This window comes from Stegostoma tigrinum, chromosome 17, assembly GCF_030684315.1.
Source record: "Stegostoma tigrinum isolate sSteTig4 chromosome 17, sSteTig4.hap1, whole genome shotgun sequence".
NCBI lineage: Eukaryota > Metazoa > Chordata > Chondrichthyes > Orectolobiformes > Stegostomatidae > Stegostoma > Stegostoma tigrinum.
Window position 1 is genome coordinate 59,225,492 of NC_081370.1, and position 26,019 is coordinate 59,251,510.

Sequence of the window (26,019 nt, forward strand, 5' to 3'; positions counted from 1 at the left end):
CACCAGTCAAAAACAACTACCTAACTATTCTAATCAGTGATAATGGGAACTGCAGATGCTGGAGAATCCGAGATAACAAAGTGTGAAGCTGGATGAGCACAGCAGGCCAAGCAGCATCTCAGGAGCACAAAAGCTGATGTTTCGGGCCTAGACTCTTCATCAGAGAGCTCTCTGATGAAGGGTCTAGGCCCGAAACATCAGCTTTTGTGCTCCTAAGATGCTGCTTGGCCTGCTGTGCTCATCCAGCTTCACACTTTGTTACCTAACTATTCTAATCCCATTTTCCGAGCACTTGGCCCTTAGCCTTGTAAGCCTTGGCACTGCAAGGTCACATCTAAATTACTCTGAAATGTTATTCTGCTTCTACCACCCTTACAGGCAGTGAGTTCCAGATTCTCACCATCCTCTGGGTGAAAAGACGTTTCCTTACCCCACCTCTAAACCTCCTGCCCCTTACCTTAAATGTGTGCCCCCTGGTCATTCATCTCTCCACCAAAAGGAAAGGTATTTTCCTGTTTCTTCCTTCTATAATATCTATTCCCTTCATCATTTATACATCTCAATCATATCACCCTCCATCTCCTCTGTTCCAAGAAAACAATCCCAGTCTGTCTACTCTCTTTATAACTGAAACTCTCTAGCCCATGCAAAATCCTTTCTGGTGCTAACAGTTTTCTTCTGTAAAGCAAATTTCAGAACTGCACACAATACTCTAGCTGTGGCACAATCAACTCCTGATACAGTTCCAGCATCACCTCCCCGTTATTAAACTCGATACTTTGACTGACAAAGCCAAGGATCGCCTAAATCTTCATCACCACTTTATCCACTTGTCCAGCTACCTTAGGGGACTGGTGTGCATGTACACCAAGGTCCCTCTGATCTTTGCAGGGTGCTACCATTCATTGCCTATTCCCTTGCCGTCTTTGTCCTGCCCAAGCGCATCACCTCACATTTATCCAGATTGAATCCCATTTTCAGCTCATCATGCAATTCATTCTTTTAATAGGGAGCAAATTTATGCTCCAAACTAAAGTTTCTATAACTCAAAACAACATCAAAATACAGCGGTGCTGTGTTCCCTGTAATAAAAACAGAAAGTGCTGGAGAAACTCAGCAGGTCTGGCAGCATATGTAGAGAGAAAAACAGAGTTAACATATTGAGCGTGGTATGAATCTTGTTCAATGAACTCTGTCTCTCCGTCCTCAGGTGCTGCCAGACCTGACTTTCTCCATAAAATCCTGTTTCCAAATTTCAAGCACATAATGGACCAGAACGGGGGCTTTCTGTTGTTTCTACATCATCATGGGTGACACTGTTCCTGCTTCCTACAAGCAAATTTGATAGAACTGCAACATGAGAGATATATAATGCAGTGATGAAAGCTCAGTACATTATCAAATGCTAGAAATACTTACACTACCTCCTATAACAACTCAAAAAGTCCAACAAATTAAAAGCAAGATGTTTGAAAGTATTTTGTATTTAGATATTCGCTTGCAAAGGCAAAGGCACACAAGGTTATGGGCCAAGTGCTGGAAAATAGGATTTTTCTGTGATGTGGATCTCCATGACTCTACGAAATTGACTGGTTTTGAAGCATAGTACTGGCTATAGCTCCCTAAGCAAGTAGCTTCAGGAGGTTTTGCTGCACCAGAGAATATACTGGACCATAGCAGGACATGCATCAGAGTCAAAACAATCGTAAATTAAATGCAAGCTACCGATTCTACTGCAAAGTCAGTTACTTAAATCCTGAAGAGACCCTTTAAGCCGCTGATAATACCATGTATATCCAAAGCTCGAACACGTTATTCCACAACTCAATAAAGATCCGACCTTGACTTGGATCAATTGCATGCCTATTGTACAAATGATTTTTCAATTCAAAGCCAAAACAGAATTTATTGTATCCGAAACGGGCAAAGTGTAACAAAGTGTGCTCTGAATAAGGATCATGCAGAGCTGTTAGATGCCGTGACAGGGAGAGCGAGAATTGAAGTGTGGTCCTGGATCACAGAAGTTGCCAGACCAGAGAGATCTGGTCACCCTGTTCTGCTTTAGATTTGCAGTTCATTAGTTACAAGCTGGTTTTTAATTGACTGCACCAATAAATTGCTTCATGCGTGTTTCATTAAATGTCCAAAATTAGTAATTCTTCACAGAAGTCTTATCTGCTGAACACTCATAGTGACCATTTCCCCCTAAACAACGTTCATGCCACCTTGTCCAGGGTCTCCATCCTTTCTTGCAAGTGTGTACCTGAGATGCCAAGCAAAAAACTGTAAACAAAACTTTGACATGGTTGAAATACATAATTAGGCTCTCCAACAGTGTACAATTTGTAGAATCCTACCACGTGTATAATTGTAAGGAGAAACATTATTGTACTGGTAATGGGTGTGGACTTGCCTATCTCTCAAGACTTGACTTGAATTTGCTTCTGAAACTTAAGGCAGCATCCCTACAGTGTCCTCACATACAGTGAAATTTCTGCATATGTTCTGGCCAATGAGCCTGCACATAGTGGTGTTTTGGTGCTGTCTTTAAAAACATTGGTTCACCGAATTCCATGAAACAGACATATAATACAAACAATGACATATGTTCAGAAACATGAAATATGATTTGCAAGATTGATTCCAGGATTGAAAAACTTCAGTTCTGAGGAAAGTTTGAAGAAGTTGGGACTGACCTCCTTGGAGAGAAGAAGGCTAAGAGGAGATTTGATATGAGGTTTTCAAAATCATGAGCGGGCTGGATAGAGTAGTTAGGGACAAAGAGTTTCTGCTTGTTAATTAACAGAATGAAATAGTATTGATTTAAAGTGATGTGCAGACAAAGCCAGGACAATGTGACAGAGAACTTTATCACTCAGTGAATGGTTAGGATCTGAAATGCACTGCCTGGAAATGTGGTTGGGGAAGTTCAATTGAGGCATTCAAGAGGGAATTGGACAATTACTTGGTTAGAAATGGTGTGCCAGGATATGGGAAATAAACAGGCGGTTGACACTAGGTTATAGAACCAGGGAGGGAAAGGATGTGCCAAATGGTCTCCTTATGTGCTGTAACAGTTCTGTGACTGCGTGAATGTGAGTGAACTCCAGAGACAGCACAAGCCCAGGTATCAACGAACAGGCTTCTTGTGGTCACAGTCTCACATCCCATTTGGGATAATTCATGAGGTTGAACCTGCCAGCTTCACGAATCAACCAGATTGATTCAGACATGAAACCAACCTATTCAGAGCAGGACAATCGTGAATTACCCTTGAAGTGAGTTAGTACAGTAGCTGCCAAGCAATTGTGACAGGCCACTGTGTTTCTTGTACAGAAATGGATTGGTAGTGTGAAGGTGAAATAGGAGAAGAGGTACTACACTTCTGCTGCAACGTGTACAAATGCTGGATAAAAACAGAAATGGGTGATCTGATAATGTGTTTCCACCACAGTTGAACATCCTGAGTTCACATTCTCAACGCTCCTGGGGAGCTGATGGCCAGGTGGCATTATCACTAGATCATTAGCCCAGAAATACAGAGAATGTCCTGGGGACTTGTGTTCAAATCCTGCCAAGGCAGAAGGTGGAATGTAAACCAATTAAAAAGTCTAGAATTAAGACAGTCATTGCCAACTGTCAGGAAAACCCATCTGGTTCAATTATGTCCTTTCGGGAAGGGTATCTGCCAATGTTTCCTGGTCTGGCCTACACATGACTCCAGACCCACAGCAATGTGACTGACACTTAATTACCTTCTGGGCAATTAACGATGGGCAATTAATACTGGCCTCGCCAGTGACACCCACATACCCTGAATAAATTAACAAAAAGATACAGCAACCAGCTATCCTCACAATGGCATCACATTGCAAACAAGAGGAGTACTTTGCTGAAACAACAATGTGTGAAATGCATAAAGGGAACGTCAGTTACCCAACTGGAGCACCAGTTTACTGAATGGTAAGGAGTGATCGTTCTCTCTCTCCAATACAGAGACAATTGTTTCAGTACAGTCTGGATGTGACCAGCCTGTAAATGTGGGGTGAGGTGAGGTGACAAGCCCTTCCTGAACTACCACAGCCTGTACATTCACTGAACAAAACCAAAAATGGCAGCTCAGAGAAGGGTCACTGGGATGATCCCTCATGTGGAGAGATTCTTGTGACCAAAAGTTAGTCAGGTTGGGTGCTTCCTCACTGGAGTTGAGAAGAATGAGACATGATTTCATTGAAACATATTGGACTCTTTAGGGGTTTGACAGGGTAAATGCTGAAAGGATGTTTCCTCTCATGGGAATGTCTACGACCAGAGGGAATAGTTTCAACATAGAGCGGTGCCAATTAAGATTGGCGCGAGAAGGAACTTCTTCTCTCAGAGGGTTGGGAGTCTTTGAAACTCTTTACACAGAGAGCTGTGGGGGTAGAATCCTTGTGTATATTTAAGACTGAGATAGATAGATTTGTGGCCAGTCGGGCTACCAAGGGATTTGAAGAATGTCAGATCAGCCATGATCCTATTAAAACAGTGACCATGCTTGGGGGTATGAATGGCTTATTCCTGTTCCTATTTCTCCTGGTCTTATGGTATGTATGAGATGAGCCCTGAGGTCCACAGGGTTAGATTGCGCAGATGAGTCTTACCTGGCTGTCGGGGTTTTTGCGAGAGGTGGCTGGTGTGTTGGCATACGAGCTGATGGAAGAACTTGTGTTAATGTCGTCGGTGCTGAGGTTGTCTATTGTGTCGCTAATCCCACTGCTGACGGAACTGCTGTCATCCCAGCTGAAGAGCAAAAACAAACATACGCCAATTAGAGCTGCATATTCTGTAAACAGCTTCAAACAAAACAGACACGACCCTGCCAATCTTCCCTGCTCATTTTACAAGCAGTGTGCTGCCCATGGTGGGTGGCTCAGAGAGCTGTGTGGACATGAAGCAAACAAAGGACATGATAAGCCAGAAAAATGAACTTGTACAGCTCTCAGTCATCAGCAAATTTTGAGACACAAGTAAACCATATTTAAATACTTCTCACCTTATGACATATTTTTTGTTTTCTGGAGTTAACTTATTCCAAGGAAGGGGCTCTGGCCCATGTCGGACAAATGACAGAAAACTGCTTTGTGCAATGTCTGTGCATTCTGGCAAACTTTTGCAGCTCTGGACATGTAAAGTATGTAGTTCTTTAATGATCGTTTGGGCACAAGGTAGTTGTTGGTTTTTTATTTAAGACTCATATTTTAAGAACTACTGCTCAATGGCCCAGGGCATTGTTGCATCAATATTCAGAGCCATAGGGTGGCAGCAGGTAGTTAAATTTCTGCTCTGGAGGATCAGAGGTGATCGCACTGAAACATGTAATGTTCTTAACAGGGCTTAACACGGTAGATGTCAGGAAACTGTTTCCTCTGCAATGTCTGAGGAAAAGAGGGTTAGCCATTTGGGAGTGAAATGAGAGGGTATTTCTTCACGCAGATGGCTCTGAATCTTTGGAATTCTCAGACAGTCGAGAACTGTGGATGCTCAGTCAAAGACTTTTTCAAAGTTGAGGTTGCTATCTTTTTGAACCGTCTAGGAATTGAGAGATGTGGGATACTGTGGGGAAGTGGAGCTGGTGTAGTAGTTCAGCCATGTTGTTACTGAACAGCCAGCAGACACTTCACTGAACAAGGAGCTCAAGTGGACAAGAATGGGATGAGAAGCCATTGGAGAGAGGGTTTCCAAACAGCCGTCTCTGCCAAATATTATAACTGGTCTACCTGTGTTTAGAATTATGCCATCAGGACCATCAAAAAGAATCAGTGGCAAATGCTATTTCCCGGATTGAAGAATGATCTAAATCTTGATCAAGGCTCCCACTGAAGTTATTGATAGCATGACCCAAGCAGGAAGTATTGACCAAGGTGTAGTGGGTCAATTCAAATCCTTAACCTCTGCCTCCAGGGGCATCATCGGCATTGGCACCGGGTAAATTAGAACAACAGATGGCTGAAAATGTCAGAAAATCTCAACAAACTTTAGTTAAGTATCCGAAAAAGAGCACGCATTTATAAAATAATCCGGCCACCATGCTGTTGGATGTTGATGTCCACTGATATACTCTGGGTACATTTCCAGAAGCTGTGGTTTTAAAACAGGAAATCTTCATTTACCACACAGATACAAGTGAATATCAGCTGCTCTGCATTTTGTGCCCAGTTATGCACCTGCAGTCACCTCCTCAAAACCCATGACCTTAGAGGTCCAGGAAGTCACGTATCAGCAGAATCAGTTGATAACAATCAGGGGTCCACCCACTTGGCTTTGGGTAACTAAAAAAAAGCAGTAATTTCATACCACCCTTTAAACTAATGCATACACCAGCTGTGCATATTATTTTGGAATGACTGAACAAATATAATGATTACCTATTGTAATAAGCAGCTATACATGTTTCAACTTTTGACCTAAAATCTAGTCAAGGATTTTGAAAGTGGGGCTGCACTTTGAATACATATTTATACACAAAGATACTGCTGACAGGAGTTCAAAACTGTCTGTGTTCCAGTTCCAATGGTTCAGTTCTGTGCAATAGTCTACATCTCAAATCAGCAGCCAACTTTGAGATAAACACAAGGAAGGGTAAGAAATAATGACGGAGATGAAAAGTTTTTAAGCAAGTGAAAAATCAGAGAAAAGAACGGGTGGGAATAAAGTAATGCATCTCTGATCTTGACAGGGTTACCAACTCGTTGGAATTGTCCTAATGTCTCTAAAAATTGAAGATTATTCTCCAGGACTTTTCTGGGACAAATGCTGGAAGAAAATTTTCATATACAGGGATAGTTGTGAATCTAATTCTTCGCTTTGGAATAGTGTCTTTTTCTTGCTCTACGAGATAATGGAGATGGACATCTTGATTTGTTGATAATCATCCAATCAAAGGATCCAAGATTCTTTTCATTTTCCAACTGGTAGATAAACGCAGAGCATTGTGAGGTGGACAGGGAGGTGTCAACAACTAAAGATTCAGGTGATTAACTTTCCAGGAATATGCTCAATTATAGCTGGCAAGCCAGGTCACCCGTATTGATTCATTAAAGCTCAATTTTCCAGCTTATGGAACAACATTTCATTTTATGATGAAGCCTTGCTGCCTCAAAATGGAATTCAGCGAAAGTGAAATGCTTTAGGGCAGATGCTAGAAATATGCAATAAAAACTGTTACAACCAGGTGAAGAGGGGCAATAAGCTCCCCTTGATCACATGTAGCAAATATTTTAGATTCTATGCAGCACCTAACTTGAGGTAATGTCACCACCCTACCAGGCCATAGGTAGACAGCGACAACGGATGGTGGCTTAACCTAACGGTCACTATGTCTCAGGTGAGGGAAGGGGTTGAGAAGGAGAATCCTTCATGGTAACCTCAGCCAATGTGGAATTCTGCATCACAAACTAGCTGTCCAATCAACTGAGCTAAGCCGACCCCCTATCACATCGGTATATCATAACTCCATCAAAACATAGTTCACTAGATCCAAATGAAGGAATCATCGTGGCTTTCTAGAGTGAAAGTAAGATGATGTTGATTGCCTACTGACGCCAAGCAAAATAATAAAATTGCAACATCAAGCACACACCTAAACACAGGTAGAAACCTTAAATAGGAAAATGTGTCTTGGACATACAGGGGAATGAAAACTATGTAGTTTAAAAGACCTTGAATGCTCTACTTTAATCTGAGACCACATTTGTTAATGGTTGGCTGATATACTCAGCAACAACAAAATCTGTAGATATCTTTGAGTTCTAGATGAATGGCTGTTTCTCCAACGTGCTTTTTCATTTGGCACTGTTGCAAGGCACTTTAAGAAACAGGCAAGGAGACAATCTATCATTCCTCACCGTTCCTCTTCAATGTTTCTTTTTCTTGGTTTGCTACTGTGCCAAAAAACTGTAGAAAAATAGTTTGTTTGTGTATTACAGAGTCTGGCTCCATTGCCTTTCCAAGCTGGATATTTCCAGGTAACCCCTTCATGTTCTATAGGTGCACCTTCTCACACTCATGTTAATTCAATCAGATTTCTTGATGCCTGACATAACTCACAGGTACCTTTAAATAAAACGGTAATTCCAGTTCAAATAATTGATTTATTCCAATTAGGTTTCCCTTAATCTGTGACCTGGTGATTGTTTTGGCCATTGTCTGTCCTTTCAAAACCATCTTAGTACATGAAAGGTCTCAGGCATTAAAATCAGGTGGTAGCATTTGAAAATTGATGAATCCATATTTTATCACTGATATAACAAAGTGTGGAGCTGGATGAACACAGCAGGCCAAGCAGCATTATTACTGTTGTGACAAAACAGAAAATGCCACAAGTACTCAGCAGCTCAGTCAGTGTCAGTGGAGAGAGAAGCAGATTAACATATATAGTTGTCAATGAATAACTGTCTCTCATCCCACAGGTACGAGGTGACTGTTAAATGTTTCCATTGTTTTATGTTTGTATTTCAGATTCCCAGCATACGTAGTAGCTTCACTTTTGCTTAAAGCCTTAAAATCAAGTTGTTCACCAACTTACTGTGCGTGTACAACTTAAACCTAGTAACACAAACTCACAAAAGGGTCACCTTCACACAGTGTGAATGATTGATCCCTTCTTTTTTGAACAAACAGTGAAAAGTCATGCACAGCGGACATTGGTATGAAAGGTTTACTTACAGTTGTAAAACAGCTTCAGACATTTTCTCCGACCTCTTTCAAGTTATAATTCCAAAGAAGGACTCTGACATATTGGTTACACTTTACAGAGATTACACTGGCTGCTCGAAGGTTCTTAGTACTGAACTGGCAGTCAAGAGCCAATCTTCAAAAAAGTACAACCTCACTGCCCAGAAATGAAAGTGCTGAGCTAATGGAGCTACAATGCCTTTGAAATATTATCATGAGAACCATACCACACTTCCTCAAGAGATTTCATTTTTATGGTGTGATAAATTTGAAAGCAACAACCTTAAAAGGAGTTATATGTAAAGAAATTTTGAACCTGCAAGAATTAAGTGCTTTTAACCCTTAACTAAAGCAATTTGTCTTTCAGAATATCCTTAGTTTCCTTCAAAGAGCATGGGATCCCAATAAGCAAAAATACAAAGAACTGGTGATGCTGAAAATCGAAAACAAAATCAGAAAGTGCTAGAAATACTCAGCATCTGTGGAGAGAAAGCAAAACGAATGTTTCATTCCTAGTGAGACTTCTTCAGAACTGACTGTAACTAGGAAAAAGTTGGTATGTAAGCTAGAAAAGGGGTGGGCGGGGGGTGCGTAGGGAGATGAAGCCCAAAGAGAGACAGAAAACAGCAGTTGGGCTGCCAATTGTCAGCTAGGATCCCAGCTGTTGTGGGGTAGAGATAGTATTGAGCTTGGTCATCAAAGAAGAAAGTAATGTCCACTTGAAAACTAGTCTTCTGCTGCAAACAAAAACAGAAATTGCTGAAAAAACTCAGCAGGTCTGGCAGCATCTGCGGAGAGAAAGCAGTGTTAACGTTTTGAGTCCAGTGACACTTCTTCAGAACAAGAAACAGAGAGGAAAACATGGTATTTATGCTGATGACAGATAGATGGGGGAGGGGAAAAGTAGCAACAGAGTGTGGAGAGAGAAACAGGGGAGAGAGACAAAAGGAGGACCCTGAGATAACAAGGTGTAGAGCTGGATGAACACAGCAGGCCAAGCAGCATCAGGGGAGCAGGAAAGCTGACTTTTGGAGCCTACATCTCTAAAGGAAGAAACTAGTTGGGACAGAATGGGGTTTATGCATGGGTGAAAATGGGTTGGCTGGACTGAAGGCAACATTTCATGACAGGACCTGGAGTTGTTGGGGGAGAGGTAATAAACAAGAAATGAGGTGATCATTCTCTGAGATTGTTAAAGTCAACATTGAGTCCTGAAGGCTGTCTCTGCTCCTTCGTCTTTGCTGTGCCTGCTCCATCAGCAATCGGTAAGTAACAAAATACAAAAGCCTTGGATTCCTATCTGCGCCTTTCAGCAACATTGCCTGCACCAAGGTGTGAGGGTCCAGCACTGGGCTATTTCATTACCTTAAGACTCACAGCTCTGGGAGTAGGGGAATGTCACCCTCAATCGCTGCCTGTGAGAGACAAAGGCAGAGGGAGGAAAGGTAAGATTCTCCCTGTAGCTTTGCAGCTAAGAGCCAATGGTACAGTACAAGATGTTGACATTCAGCCCATTTGTGGCTGTGCTATCATGAAGTGAGTTACAGTCACCTCCACTCAGTAGCTGTTCACAGGCTAAGCTGGACAGGAAAGCCTGGATGGTTTGGTGAGCCCCCGACTATGTTACACCATGGATGAGCTCTGTGCAATTAGCCACCTGAAGATGGGATCTGGGTAGTTTCATCCTCCTCTCTCCTCTCCCTACAATTGTAGGTCCTGATAACTCCCGGAATATGGCAGCATCTTATTCAGCGGTATTCTAGTTCTTGGATCACACCGTCATTTATCAGTGACACTCCAATCAGGATTGATCTCAATTTTACAGGGTGCAAGAGACACCTGTCCACTGACCCTGCCAGCGCCAGGATTTGGGAAGACACAATTGCATCTTCCGTTCTTCACTTAATTAACTGCCCAATTTCAGGTGCTTCTGCTCCTTTGAGGATCAAAGCTTTGCCCTTTAACAGGTATGGCTTGGCCTCCAAGAGCTGCCAATCAATCAGAGTGCCATTAGCTCTTCAGTCCCAGCTGCTGCGGGACTGTAGCCGGGTAGGATTGGCCGCTAAGGAGGAAGGAATGAAATGAAGGTAATAAAATGTGAGGCTGGATGAACACAGCAGGCCAAGCAGCATCTCAGGAGCACAAAAGCTGATGTTTCGGGCCTAGATCCTTCATCAGAGAGGGGGATGGGGTGAGATTTCTGGAATAAATAGGGAGAGAGGGGGAGGCAGACTGAAGATGGAGAGAAAAGAAGATAGGTGGAGAGGAGAGTATAGGTGGGGAGGTAGGGAGGGGATAGGTCAGTCCAGGGAAGACGGACAGGTCAAGGAGGTGGGATGAGGTTAGTAGGTAGGTGATGGAGGTGCGGCTTGGGGTGGGAGGAAGGGATGGGTGAGAGAAAGAACAGGTTAGGGAGGCAGAGACAGGTTGGACTGGTTTTGGGATGAAGTGGGTGGAGGGGAAGAGCTGGGCTGGTTGTGTGGTGCAGTGGGGGGAGGGGACAAACTGGGCTGGTTTTGGGATGCGTTGGGGGAAGTGGAGATTTTGAAGCTGGTGAAGTCCACATTGATACCATTGGGCTGCAGGGTTCCCAAGCGGAATATGAGTTGCTGTTCCTGCAACCTTCGGGTGGCATCACCGCAACTTTCCCCCCACAGTGGTCGAGAATGCCCTTGACCGCGTCTCCCGCATTTCCCGCAACACATCCCTCACACCCCGCCCCCGCCACAACCGCCCAAAGAGGATCCCCCTCGTTCTCACACACCACCCCACCAACCTCCGGATCCAACGCATCATCCTCCGACACTTCCGCCATCTACAATCCGACCCCACCACCCAAGACATTTTTCCATCCCCACCCTTGTCTGCTTTCCGGAGAGACCGCTCTCTCCGTCACTCCCTTGTTCGCTCCACACTGCCCTCCAATCCCACCACACCCGGCACCTTCCCCTGCAACCGCAGGAAATGCTACAAATGCCCGCACACCTCCTCCCTCACCCCTATCCCAGGCCCCAAGATGACTTTCCATATTAAGCAGATGTTCACCTGCACATCTGCCAATGTGGTATACTGCATCCACTGTACCCAGTGTGGCTTCCTCTACATTGGGGAAACCAAGCGGAGGCTTGGGGACCACTTTGCAGAACACCTCCGCTCGGTTCGCAATAAACAACTGCACCTCCCAGTCACAAACCATTTCCATTTCCACTCCCCCTCCCATTCTTTAGATGACATGTCCATCATGGGTCTCCTGCAGAGCCACAAAGATGCCACCCGAAGGTTGCAGGAACAGCAACTCATATTCCACTTGGGAACCCTGCAGCCCAATGGTATCAATGTGGACTTCACCAGCTTCAAAATCTCCCCTTCCCCCACCGCATCCCAAAACCAGCCCAGTTCGTCCCCTCCCCCCACTGCACCAAACAACCAGCCCAGCTCTTCCCCTCCACCCACTGCATCCCAAAACCAGTCCAACCTGTCTCTGCCTCCCTAACCTGTTCTTCCTCTCACCCATCCCTTCTTCCCACCCCAAGCTGCACTTCCATCTCCTACCTACTAACCTCATCCCACCTCCTTGACCTATCCGTCTTCCCTGGACTGACCTATCCCCTCCCCACCTCCCCACCTATACTGTCCTCTCCACCTATCTTCTTTTCTCTCCATCTTCGGTCCGCCTCCCCCTCTCTCCCTATTTATTCCAGAACCCTCACCCCATCCCCCTCTCTGATGAAGGGTCTACGCCCGAAACGTCAGCTTTTGTGCTCCTGAGATGCTGCTGGGCCTGCTGTGTTCATCCAGCCTCACATTTTGTTATCTTGGATTTTCCAGCATCTGCAGTTCCCATTATCACAGGATTGAAATGAAGTTAAGTCAGGGTCAGGCTCATGGGCGGGAGACATGGGGGGAGTGGGTGGGTCAATCCCTCCAGGGCCATAGGCAGTTCTGCTGAACTCACCACAATTCAGCCTTTGGGGAGGAAGAGGTCTCATCACATTATAAAGAGCTTGCACTCTCCCATAAAACAGCAGCAAAACTGGTTTGGAGGCAGGAGGGGACGCCCAACACCATTTCCATTGCTGGAAGTGGGGAAAGGAAGGGGTTAACACCATCACATCCCACTCAACATTATCCCCAAATTCCCACTCCTCCCTGCAGAAATACCACCCTGTTATCCCCAAGAGAGCCCATTAAATCCCTGCCATTTTGGGGGCCAACACAGGAAACCATGCTCCTTACATGCACAGAGCGACAGCACCACCCATTCCTCTAAGCCTCCTGTCTCTCAACTTCCCTCATTAACCTAATGGTGATAAGTGGATCAAACCTGTCACCTTCCAACAAACATGGCTCAGCATGAGTGTCTCGCTTCCATTCCAAAACACAGACATTTTACTCCCTTTTTGTGAAAAACTGAAGAGATTTGTGGGTTATAGTGTCATGGGACGTAGCTGCCTTCAGAATTTCTCTTTATCTCAAAACCAGGCGCTGTTTAGCAATTCCCTCCAGGAACAACGGCTTGTGTGAACAAAAATGGATTTTTACACTCACCCTTGAAAACAGGGTCAAAAAACACATGACGCAAGGTGAGAGTCCAACAGGTTTATTTGAAAACACTAGCTTTCCAAGCTCTGCTCCTTCCTCAGGTGGTGCGTGGACAAGGAAGTGTACCAACACAGAATTTATAAGCAGAAAAGTATCAACCCTAAAAATGACTCGCTGACTGCCTCCTATTGAATCTTTAATCAGTTAGAACAAAGACACAGGTTTCTATTGATTAAACTGCAATCTCAGAATTTATTTCAAGTCATCGCTCGAAGATAGTTAAAGGTTTTAATTAAAGGAAGAAATTCTGGGATTTGCATTTTAATCAATATATACTTGCCTCTCCATTCTAACTGATGACTGATTCAACTGGAAGCAGTTGTGAGCCATTTTTAGGGTTGTTACCTTTCAGTTTATAAATTCGGTGTCAGTGTAACTCCTTTTCCACACTACACCTGAGGAAGGACAGAGCTTGAAAGCTAGTGTTTTCAAATAAACCTGTTGGACTGTAACCTGGTGTCGCTTGATTTTTGACCTTGCCCACTCGCATCCAACACTGGCAGCTCCAAACCTCCTACGAGTTGGCAAAAGTTGAACAACTGTGTGAGAAACGAACAAGGGCTGCCTAATTCTCAACCCCTGACAGATTTACATACAAGTCCAGAAGCCTGCAGTCATCTCTGGAACAGTACGTGAAAAACCTTCCTTTTGCAAAGTAATTAAAAAGCTCACGGAAACAGCAGTCAACATTGAATCAAAGCTTCACGAGCCAAGAAACTGCAAAAGTGACTTATTGTTTGCCCTGAGCTACTTCAGGGAGATTTGACATTTTGTTATAAATACAAAAGTGCTTTAAGTAAAACTCAATGCACTTTCATGTGGGCATTTTACCACATCTAGATCCACGCACACGTAGCCTGGAGCTTTCTCATTTCCATTACAGGTGTTCACTTATCCAGCCCAACCCTGCCACTGTTCCTTTGTTGTAGGAGCTCAGTTCCTACTTGGCGACACACAGGTGTGACAGGACACATACTCTGTTTTTGCTGATGTTTTTCTGATGAAGGGTCTAGGCCCGAAACGTCAGCTTTTTGTGCTCCTAAGATGCTGCTTGGCCTGCTGTGTTCATCCAGCTCCACACTTTGTTATCTCTGTTTTTGCTACACTTATTTTTGCGTTTCTGAAGCCTTTGTGTTATTTTGTCTCAGTTGGCTTATTGACAGTGAGACCCTTAAAGCAAAACACAGTACGAATATGAGATAACAAAGTGAGGAGCTGGATGAACACAGCAGGCCAAGCAGCATCTTAGGAGCACAAAAGCTGACGTTTCGGGCCGAGATCCTTCAGCAGAAATGGGGGAGGGCAAGCGGGGTCTGAAATAAATAGGGAGAGAGGGAGAGGAGACAGATAAGTTAAAGAGGCGGGGATGGAGCCAGTAAAGGTGAGTATAGGTGGGGAGGTAAGGAGGGAATAGGTCAGTCCAGGGAGGATGGACAGGTCAAGGAGGCAGAATGAGGTTAGTAGGTGGGGAATGCGGCTTGAGGTGTGAGGAGGGGATAGGTGAGAGGAAGAACATGTTAGGGAGGTGGGGACAAGCTGAGCTGGTTTTGGGATGGGGTGCGGGAGGGGAGATTTTGAAGTTTGTGAATTCTACATTGATACTATTGGGCTGCAGGGCTCCCAAGCGGAATACGAGTTGCTGTTCCTGCAACCTACAGGTGGCATCATTGTGGCACTGCAGGAGGCCCATGATGGACATGACATCTGAGGAATGCGAGGGGGAGCTGAAATGGTTCGCGACTGGGAGGTGCAGCTGTTTATTGCGAACTGAGCGGAGGTGTTCTGCAAAGCGGTCCCCAAGCCTCCACTTGGTTTCCCCAATGTAGAGGAGGCCACAACGGGAACAGCGGATGCAGTATACCACATTGGCAGATGTGCAGGTGAACCTCTGCTTAATGTGGAATGTCATCTTGGGGCCTAGGATGGGGGTGAGGGAGGAGGTGTGGGGGCAAGTGTAGCATTTCCTGCAGTTGCAGGGGAAGGTGCCGGGTGTGGTGGGATTGGAGGGCAGTGTGGAGCGAACAAGGGAGTCACGGAGAGAGCGGTCTCTCCAGAAAGCAGCCAGGGGTGGGGATGGAAAAATGTCTTGGGTGGTGGGGTCGGATTGTAGATGGCGGAAGTGTCGGAGGATGATGCATTGTGTCCGGAGGTTGGTCGAGTGGTATGTGAGGACGAGGGGGATTCTGTTTTGGTTGTTATTGCGGGGACGGAGTGTGAGGGATGAGTTGCGGGAAATGCGGAAGACACGGTCGAGGGCAATCTCGACCACTGTGGGGGGAAAGCTGCGGTCCTTGAAAAAAGAGACATCTGAGGTTTGAGGCTGTGTGTGGGAGGTCACCTGAGGTGATGAGGTTGTGGATGGTTTGGGAAATGATGGTTTGGAGCTCGGGGTTGGGGTCATGATCCAGGGGGCGGTAGGAGGCGGCGTCGGAGAGTTAGTCCCTGGCCTCAGCGATGTAGACGTCAGTGTGCCATACTACAAAAGCACCTCTCTTGTCCGTGGGTTTGATGGTGAGGTTGGGATTGGAGCGGAGGGCTGCATGTTCTGCAGGGGAGAGGTTGGATTGGGTGAGGGGGGTAGAGAGGTTGAGGTGTTTGGTGTCCCGACAGCAGTTGGAGATAAAGAGGTTGAGGGAGGGTAGGAGGCCTTGGCGTGGTGTCCAGTAGGAGTGGGTGCGTTGGAGGTGGGGGAAGGGGTCAGTAGAGGGAGGGTTAGGCTCACAGTTAAAGAAGTAAGCGCGGAGGCGGAGGCGGCGGAAAAACTGCTCAATGTCCAAGCGTGACCAGTATTCATTGACATGTGGGTGGAATGGGACAAAGGTGAGCCTTTTACTGAGGACTGGCCCTTCACCCTCAGTAAGGGGGAGGTCGGGGGGGATGGTGAGACAATGCAGGGCTGGGTGCTGCTGTCTCCTCTGGAGCTGCTGGCTGTGGAGGTGGTGGGCGGAGCGATGTCAGCATCAGCTGTGGGCGGGGTTGCGTCACTGGTGGTGGGTGGAGTTGCACCAGTGTCGGCTGTGGGCGGGGTTGCATTGGCATCAGTGGGGAGCAGAGATCCGTTGGCGTCAGCGGTGGGTGGAGTTGGGTCAGTGTCAGCGGTGGATGGAGTTGGGTCGGTGTCAGCGGTGGATGGAGTTGGGTCGGTGTCAGCGGTGGGTGGAGTTGGGTCAGTGTCAGCGGTGGATGGAGTTGGGTCGGTGTCAGCGGTGGATGGAGTTGGGTCGGTGTCAGCGGTGGATGGAGTTGGGTCGGTGACAGCGGTGGGTGGATTTGGGTCGGTGTCAGCGGTGGATGGAGTTGGGTCGGTGTCAGCGGTGGATGGAGTTGGGTCGGTGTCAGCGGTGGATGGAGTTGGGGCGGTGTCAGCGGTGGATGGAGTTGGGTCGGTGTCAGCGGTGGATGGAGTTGGGTCGGTGTCAGCGGTGGGTGGAGTTGGGTCTGTGTCAGCGGTGGATGGAGTTGGTTCGGTGTCAGCGGTGGATGGAGTTGGGTCGGTGTCAGCGATGGGTGGAGTTGGGTCGGTGTCAGCGGCGGATGGAGTTGGGTCAGTGTCAGCGGTGGATGGAGTTGGTTCGGTGTCAGCGGTGGATGGAGTTGGGTCGGTGTCAGCGGTGGATGGAGTTGGGTCAGTGTCAGCGGTGGATGGAGTTGGGTCAGTGTCAGCGGTGGATGGAGTTGGGTCGGTGTCAGCGTGGGATGCAGTTGGGTCGCTGTCAGCGGTGGATGGAGTTGGGTCGGTGTCAGCGGTGGATGGAGTTGGGGCGGTGTCAGCGGTGGATGGAGTTGGGGCGGTGTCAGCGATGGATGGAGTTGGGTCGGTGTCAGCGATGAATGGAGTTGGGTCGGTGTCAGCGGTGGATGGAGTTGGGTCGGTGTCAGCGGTGGGTGGAGTTGGGTCGGTGTCAGCGGTGGATGGAGTTGGGTCGGTGTCAGCGGTGGATGGAGTTGGGTCGGTGTCAGCGGTGGATGGAGTTGGGTCGGTGTCAGCGGTGGATGGAGTTGGGTCGGTGTCAGCGATGGATGGAGTTGGGTCGGTGTCAGCGGTGGATGGAGTTGGGTCGGTGTCAGCGGTGGATGGAGTTGGGTCGGTGTCAGCGATGGATGGAGTTGGGTCAGTGTCAGCGGTGGATGGAGTTGGGTCGGTGTCAGCGGTGGATGGAGTTGGGTCGGTGTCAGCGGTGGATGGAGTCATGTCCGCGTCTGTGATGTGCGGACAGGCGCCTGCGGTGGGTGGAGTGGGATAGGCAGCGGCAGCAGCAGTGACGGTAGTGTCGGTGGTGTTGGTCTCGGAAATGGAGGCGTTGGCTTCAGCAGCGATGGCGTGCGCTGTCCCGGAAGCGGATGGCGGATGTGACGTTATCTGTGGGTTCTCTGACAGTGGCCTCATGGCCGATGGCAGCGGGTATATTGTGGACAAGGTCCTGGGTACGGCTGGGGATTTGGGAGGTGGGGGAATCCTGATTTGGCTGGCAGCCACCAGTAAGTTTACTGTACTTACGGCTTTTGGTGTCCACTAAAGCTGAGTAGAATTGTGAGTTCAGGTTGTGGATCCTACAAAGAATAACAAACAGGAGAGGTCCTTTGCAGGTCTGGGAGAGGGAGGCTCTGAGCTGGGGTAGGCTTGATTGCAGTGCCTGGAGATGCCGGTGCACGGCTGCGAGTGTCTGTTTCAGGACTCGCAGGGAGAAACGCTTCTGAAGAGTCTCAATGTTCTGAATGTAGACATTGTCACGGTTGGAGAAAATTGGGAAGACCTGAATGTCGACTGTAGTCCATTGGGGATGATCTGGTTCCGTGGGCAGGTACTAAGAAAGGCGATGTGGCTGTTGTACCTGGTTTGCTTCAGGACACGGTCGAGCATTTGCAGTGGGAAAGAGATCTCCTGAGGTTTGTCCAGAGGGAGGAGGGTAACGTCTTCAGGTTAAATCGGGAGGGAGGGGGAGGCGGATTGAAGATGGATAGAGGAGAAGATAGGTGGAGAGGAGGCAGACAAGTTAAAGGGGCGGGGATGGAGCCAGTACAGATGAGTGTAGGTGGGGATGTAGGGAGGGGATAGGTCAGTCCGGGGAGGACGGACAGGTCAAGGGGGCAAGATGAGGTTAGTAGGTCGGAAATAGGGGTGTGGCTTGAGGTGGGAGGAGGGCTGTGTTCATCCAGCTCCACACCTTGTTATCTCAGATTCTCCAGCCTTTTCCCATTATCTCTGACACAGTAGACATGTGTCTATTTATGTCTTGGAACTGCTGCAATGTTCTAGTGCAGAATTGGCAGCTCAAAATTCCAGGGGTTAGATATTTCAGGCAAGATACAGAAGAGAGGAAAAGAGGTGGGGAGTTTCATTACAGACTAATGAGAGTGTAACAGTGCACTTGGAGGGCAGAGAGGCTATGTGGGAAGCACTCAGGAAAAAGGAACGTACAATCACTGTGAGGGTGTTGTACTCTCGGCCTCTCAATAACCAGCAGGAGATCGAAGAACAGATATGTAGGCAGAATACCGGAAGATGTAAAGGTGGCTGTTGTTGTAGTGGGTGATTTTAACTTCCCAATTTTGCCTGGGACTCCCTTACTGCCAGAGGCTTAGATAGTTGGAATTTGTTTTGTGCATCCAAGAAGTTTTCTTGAAATAATATGTCCATAGTCTATCAAGGAAAGAGGCCCTTTTAAAATTTATATTAGGGAAGGGGCCTGGTCAGGTGACTGAAGTTTCAATGGGGAGCATTTTGGGAGCAGTGATCAAAATTCTGTAAGTTTTAAAACAGTTATGGATAACGATAAAACTGGTCCTCGGGTGAAAGTGTTTAATTAGGGGAACGCTAATTAAAATAGTATTCAGCAGTCACTGATGAAATTATACTGGGGGACAGGAGTTTGAGGGTAAATCCACATCTGATATGGGAAACTTTTGAACTACAGTTAATCAGATTTTAGAACAAGTATGTTTTAATGAAGTTGAAAGATAAGGTTCAGAATCCTGGATTACAAGATATAATAGAAGTTTAGTCAAAAAGATAAAGGAGACATATGCTCCTCCTTCCTGTCTATCAACAGCCCAAAAAAACACAACTTTCCAGCTCTTTTCGATTCTAAGAATTGTCTTACCAGGTGTTAAAGGTTAACTCTGTTGCTCTCTTTCAACAGATGCTGCCAGATCTGCTGAGTTTTTTTTTCAGTACTTTCTGCTTCTATTTCAGATTTCCAGCATCAGCAGTATTTTGATTTTATTATACAGTAGACAGCAATGAGTCATAAGTTGCTTGTTTAGTTACACATATCAATTAGTAAGTTACGATCGCAGTCTCACCACCCACATTTGTATGAACAGCATTACAGTTAATCAACATTAGCTGTCCTTTTAGCCCAGACTGAGTAAGGATGGCAGATTTCTAGCCCTAAAGGGAATTAGTAAAATAGATGGGATACATCCCCACAATAGTTTAATTGTTCTGATAAAGAGTCACTGCACTTGAAACTTGAATTCTGCTATCTGAACACAGAAGTGCCAGACCTATTGAGTCCTTCCAACAATTTCAGTTTTTGTTTCAGATCTCCACCACGCACAGTTCTTTTCTTTAATTTATGGTTTAATTGTCATTGTACTTAATTTTAATTGAGTTCAAATTTCACCATCTCAAACCAGTGTCCCCGGAACATTACCTGGGTTTCCGAATTTCTGGTCTGATGATAAAGCCACTTGGCGAATGCCTCTTCACAAAAGAGAAAAAGAGCCTCATCACTGTGACAATGTGAGGTTGTACATTTCTCTGTACTTTTCTCATTGCGTTGTGAGTAATTGTTGACTCCAAAAGAACAGATAACTTCAAACTCACAGTACAGAAAGCATGCATCATAGGGTGTGTGCGTCTGTGTGTCTTGTAAGTGTCTGTGCGCGCGCGCGTATGTGTGTGTGTCTATGTGTGCAAACATGTGTGTGCATTTGTGTGAGTGTGTGTGCGCGCATGCACGCGCACGTGTGTCTGTGTATGCATGCGTGTGTGACTGTGTGTGTGTCGGTGCGTGGGGAGGTTGGGGGGATGTGCGTGGGATTTGGGAAGGAGGGAAGAGTGTCATTAGGTTGGAGACGTAAACTCCGCTTGCCCTCCACAGATGCTGCCGGGTGTATTGAGTTTGTCCAGCAATTTCTGTTTATGTTTCAGAGTTCCAGCATCTGCAGTTGTGGTGTAACCTGCTCAGACTGATAGATTTAAAAAAGCCTCTTGTAAAATGTGCACCACCGTTAGCCTGTATTCATAATGAGCTGAATGGCACCCTTAATGGAATTAAGGGTGTCCCTTAGTCTGCATTCCAACTGGGGTAGGCGTCATCAGTGGGCTTACCCAAAGCTTCTCTCACCTATCCTTTCTGATCCAGAGAGTGACCTCTCTGTTCACAATCTTCAGTGACACTGGTGCCACAATGTCATCAGCGCCTGACCTCATTCCTGCCTGGACCAAAAGCAATCACAAACTTTGGATCAGGAATCTCATTCGCCAGCCAATACCATTGGGGCTACAAATCCCAAAAATGTAGGTTTTATAAGGTTCCAGTCAAACTTCAGTAAATACCGATACCTAACAATTGCTTCACTTAATAGGCCTCAGCAAGGAACAAGTTTATACGTGGGGGAAAATTTTCAGAATCAGCAGATTGATTTTTCTTCTCTCCATCAGGCGTAGCAAAACTAATTTACATTTGCAACTGTACCTTGCATAACCTCAACAAAACAATTAAAACTCTGAAACAAACAGAAATTGTGGAGAGAAAACAGAGCGAATGTTTTAAGTCCTGTGACCCTTCTTCGGCTCTGTTAGACTGCTGAATTTCTCCAGAAATTTCTGTTTTTTATGTTTTTTATTTGTTTGATTCAGATCTCCAGCATCTGCAGTTCTCAGTTTTAATGAAATCCCCAAAGCACTTCTATGCCATTTGTCTTTAAATGCTGACATGGCGCCATTTACAAATTCAAAATGTATCTTCCAGAAAACTGGCTTTGTTTAAAAAAAAGGAACTAATTTGAGACAAGGGGCTGGGAAAACAACATGGAACTGAGGGTGAAAATGAACAGCATAAACAGGAGCCCTGCTGCTGGGGGGAGGATGGTGAGGGTAGGGGAGAGAGTGAAGTCTCAGTGGTAGGGAATGGGGGAGGGTTTGGTTATTGTAGCAACTACAGTTTCTCACAGCTTGTCTCTTGCGAGTGTAATCTGAGCTCGTATTAAACCTGTGGACAGTAGGGATATATAGATCAGGCTATACCAGAGCTGCTCTGGCAACAGAATCTACAGCAATAACAAACTGTATAAGAAAATCAGGACAACAGAACTTCACCACTCACATTCCTGCTGCTGCCACCTCAGGAATCAGTCCCACAAAGTCCATTCACCGCAAAACAAGGATTCTGACAATTGCCATATTAACTAGAAGCTACAAAGTCAGAGATAACAACGTGTAGAGCTGGATGAACACAGCAGGCCAAGCAGCATCAGAGGAGCAGGAAAGCTGACGTTTCAAGTCTGGACCCTTCTTCAGGATCCATTCCTGCTCCTCTGATGCTGCTTGGCCTGCTGTGTTCATTCAACTCTATACCGTGTTATCTCAGATTCTCCAGCATTGGCAGGTCCTACTATCTCTGATACAAAGTCGGGTTCACTTTGGTCAGTCAACAAGGCAGTGCTGCAGTGGTAACATCACAGAATTAGCAATCACAAGGGGAGGTAATGGCTTGTTAATATTATCTACCAGATTTTTAATCCAGGCTCCCAGCTAATATCCTGGGGAACCTGTATTTCAATCCTGCCGTGGTTGGACTTACTTTTACTATTTGTTTCACTTGTAGCACATGGGCATCACTGGCTCGGCCAGTATTTAATGCCCATCCTTTCCTGCCTTTGAGAAGGTGGTGATGAGCTGCCTTCTTGACCTGAAGCAGTATTTGCAGAAGTTCAAATCAATTTTTAAAAATCTGGACTTATGAACCTAATGACGATCATGAAACTTATCAATTGTTGGAAAAACCCATCTGGTTCCCAAATCCCTTGAGGGAAGGAAACCACCATCTTTACCTGGTCTGGTCTACACGTAACTCCAGACCCACAGCAATGTGGTTGACTCGTAACTCCCCTCTGGGCAATCAGGGATGTGTAATAAATGCTGGCCCAGACACCCACTTCCTGTGAACAGATTTTTAAAAGTCAGAAGCCCACCAGACTTGACCAGTAGGGATTCCGTTATCTCCTGGAGAGGATCCACATTGATCCAGTCCTCATTTTTCTGCATTTTCGATTACAAATTAGATTTCAAATCCAAAAATCAGGTCTTCCTGAATTTGGTTGAAGGTCATCCATTAGCTTTGAAGTCTCCTGAGCCAAACTAGCAAAACCCAGCTTGGTATCTGCACTGCATTTTCTTTCCTACTTGTGTTAGTTTTCTCTTCATGCATTTGTTTGCATGGAGTGCTCAGAAACATGGTTAGAGCTCCTGGAAAGCACCCTAAGTTTTATATGTTGCATAACCATAACCTTCTCTTTGGGCCACCTCCTGGGGTCAATGCTGATTTGCCTTCACTGCAGTTCAATACCTTTTGAAATGGCCGTTGAATCCAAAGATGACTCTGTCACATGTCGGCCAGGATGATGCTTGTGGTGTGCATACTCTGATGTCTCACCTTTATCTCTACATGATCCTAGTGAAGTCAATCAATGTACAGAGGCAGTTGTGTGGCTGAGGTGATAGCACAATCGCCCCTGCGTCAGCAGCTTGCCTGATCAAGTCCCCACTCCAGAGAACTGAAGCCAAAACCTGAGGCCAACTCACCAAGGGTGCAGTGCTGATTTTTGGCAAGAAGTTAAACAGAGCACCACATTGTATTCCCCTCTCTTAAAACTTCAGATGGACTAAATTGGGTTAAACAGCCCCACTGGTGCACTGTAACAAAAATACTAACAGACAATTGATGCAAACTCATTCAAGAACAGAAGCTTATCAAATCAAAATAACATTATGCAAAATGATGATGCACTCCAGCTTCCTGTCTGTATTCTGAGGCTGGTGTAAAAAATGACATTGAGCTGTTTTGAAGAGGGCAGCAGTGTTATCTGCAGTGTCCCTCTATCAGCATTGCAAGACACTGATTATCTGGCTAAATCACATTGCTGTCTGCAAAATGTTTGGTTCCTATCTTATAACAGTGACTGCATTTCAAAGCTGCTTTATTCACTGCAAAGCACTTTGGGGTGTTCTAAATTCATGAAAAGCGCAAGATATTTTATATGCGCTGCATTCATATCTGAGCGTGAGTAAGGAATGCCTTTGATTTGTTTGTTGGAACTGCTAGGAAATTCAAACTTCAATGTTTGTTTCTCCATGTGCAAAGACTGCACAGAATTAAACTGCTCTAGTGATTACATATGTACATAAGAATCTGAGCAAGTAAGAAACACTGAAACAAAAACAGAAATTGCTGGCAAAACTCAGCAGGTCTAGCAATATCTGTGGGGAGGAAGCGGAGTTAATGTTTCGAGTTCATTGATTCTTCATCAGAACTGAGAAACACCATTTGCTTCAATAATCAAATCTCTAACCTGTCCTCAGTCATTTTTTTTTAACATTGCTGACTCCGGTATGACCTTCCCTACTGCACAATTGCAAAACATGCTGACTTGCATTTATATAGCACCTTTCAGCACCTCGACTTTCATTGCACTATTAAAAAGCAGATAGAGTGCCAGCCAAGCTATTATTTTGAAAACTGATCATGAATCTGACCATCTCCACTTGTCCCTATGTACTTATGCAAGTGGCAAATTCTTCACAGAATTGTTTTTGTTTAATATTATTTGTTTGCTACATTAAAGTTGCCAAATAAATGCACGCATTTGTTATTACTTAAAATATTTTTAAAATATTACTTACTAGTTTGATCAGAATCTTAAAGAATTAAACACCATTGTTCCATTTTCAAACAAAATAATGATCTTGAATGCTAAGGAAGATTTAACTGAGTTTTTACTAAACTTTCAACTACCAGTACAGCTACAATTAGCTGAAATTTCTTTTGTCAAAGCTAACAATCATGTGACAACAAATTAAAACAAATTTTGACTGGGTCAGCAAAACCTGTAGCTACTGCTCATTTATAAAGAACTTTGAGAGGTTTTGAGTCATGACATTATAAAATATGGGAAGCATTCCATTTGCGAAAACCTTCAACTTACAGAAAGGCAGGGCAGACAATTATGATTCATTCAGTGTTCAAGTTCTCACCGGATGAACAAGACCAGACACTGGAAAATAAAGTTGATAAAAATGTTTCTACCTCAAACCCACGACCCTTGGCCAGAGCATCTCTCCAGCTCACCACTCGCAGGCAGGTACAGGAAAGTCTGCTGATGTTTCACTCTGCCAGCTGATAAAACTGACGGTCATCGTGTGCATTTTCAGTGGATTGGCAGCTCTGTTGTCCCAATGACGGTTCTTCAGCAGCACAGGACAATACTGGGCAGATTACACTCCAGGATGTGAAGGAGAGCATTTTGAATTCCTCTTGGGAAGAAATCTAAAACCCAAGTGAATCAATCTCTAAAGCACTGGATAAACAAGCGGTCACAGTATCTGCTTGCTTCAGGCTGGCCGTTAAAAGATTTTGATGTAGTGGCAGTAAGCACTGAGTTCACGCAAGGCAGGAGGAGAAAATATGCAAAGTAACCAAGAGCTGTGGATGGTGCATTGTGGCTATAGGCACCACTAGGAAGTGCTAATACACTGAAAAATGGCGCTTACTCTTTCATTAACCCCATCAATGACACTCCACTGGCAGATCTCAGAAAATCCAATAGAAGGCAGCCTCACTTCCTTTTAGGATTACAGTTGAGATAAATCACAAACAGATTTGTTTTGAACATAACGCAAGTATGACAGTACAGAAGACCATTATTTTTAACGGCGATTAACAATTAAAAGCCTAGCTTGTAAAACTGTATCATTAGTGTAATAATGACTTGATTATGCAATTACAGCTGCAACTGAAGAAGCTGCATTTTAGTTTCAAACACTGCAGGGGTGAACGACAGCAGACATCTGGTTTGTGGTTAACCGGCTTATCCCAAACCACTTTCAGGATGGGGAAGGATGCCAGTGCAAATGTTACAAAGACACTCTTCACCCAGTATCTCACATTCGCAAGCAAGCTCGTCAGCCTGGAGAACAGTTTGGGAGGTGTTGCGGATAAGTTAGTAGATCTAAGATAACAGCTCCAAGCTGAACTTGTGCAGATCCTATTACTCATAAACACACCAGGAGTTCAAACAACTGTACAAACACGTGGAACAGATAGTGCAGATTTCTGAAGAAGGGTCCAGACCCGAAACGTCAGCTTTCCTGCTCCTCTGATGCTGCTTGGCCTGCTGAGTTCCTCCAGCTCCACACTATGTCATCTAGATTCTCCATCATCGGCAGTTCCTACTATCACCGGAATAGATAGTAGTTGTGTGCATTTGGTACATGGACCTCTGGGAGATGCCCTGATGTGACTGACTCATTGCTCAAACAGCATAGAAGAACAGGGTGTGACACAGACTTGTTGCTGCAAAACGGCACGGTGAATTTACCAAAGATAGGTTAGTTAATGAGTGCTGACACTGACTTTTGCCACTGTGTCAATAGCTTTTTGGACACTCAGTTTTGTATAGCCAGCCCCCTAGACCAAC

General features: G+C 45.4%; 1 protein-coding gene across 4 annotated transcripts in view; it reads right to left on the minus strand.

The window, feature by feature from the left end:
• Positions 1–26,019, minus strand: part of nav2a (neuron navigator 2a) — a 566,581-nt gene that overhangs the window by 137,616 nt on the left and 402,946 nt on the right. For all 4 annotated transcript variants that reach the window (XM_059652190.1, XM_059652189.1, XM_059652188.1 and 1 more), the window contains one exon: positions 4,644–4,782. In XM_059652190.1, coding sequence (XP_059508173.1) covers positions 4,644–4,782 — 139 coding nt within the window. The remainder of the gene's footprint in view (positions 1–4,643; positions 4,783–26,019) is intronic.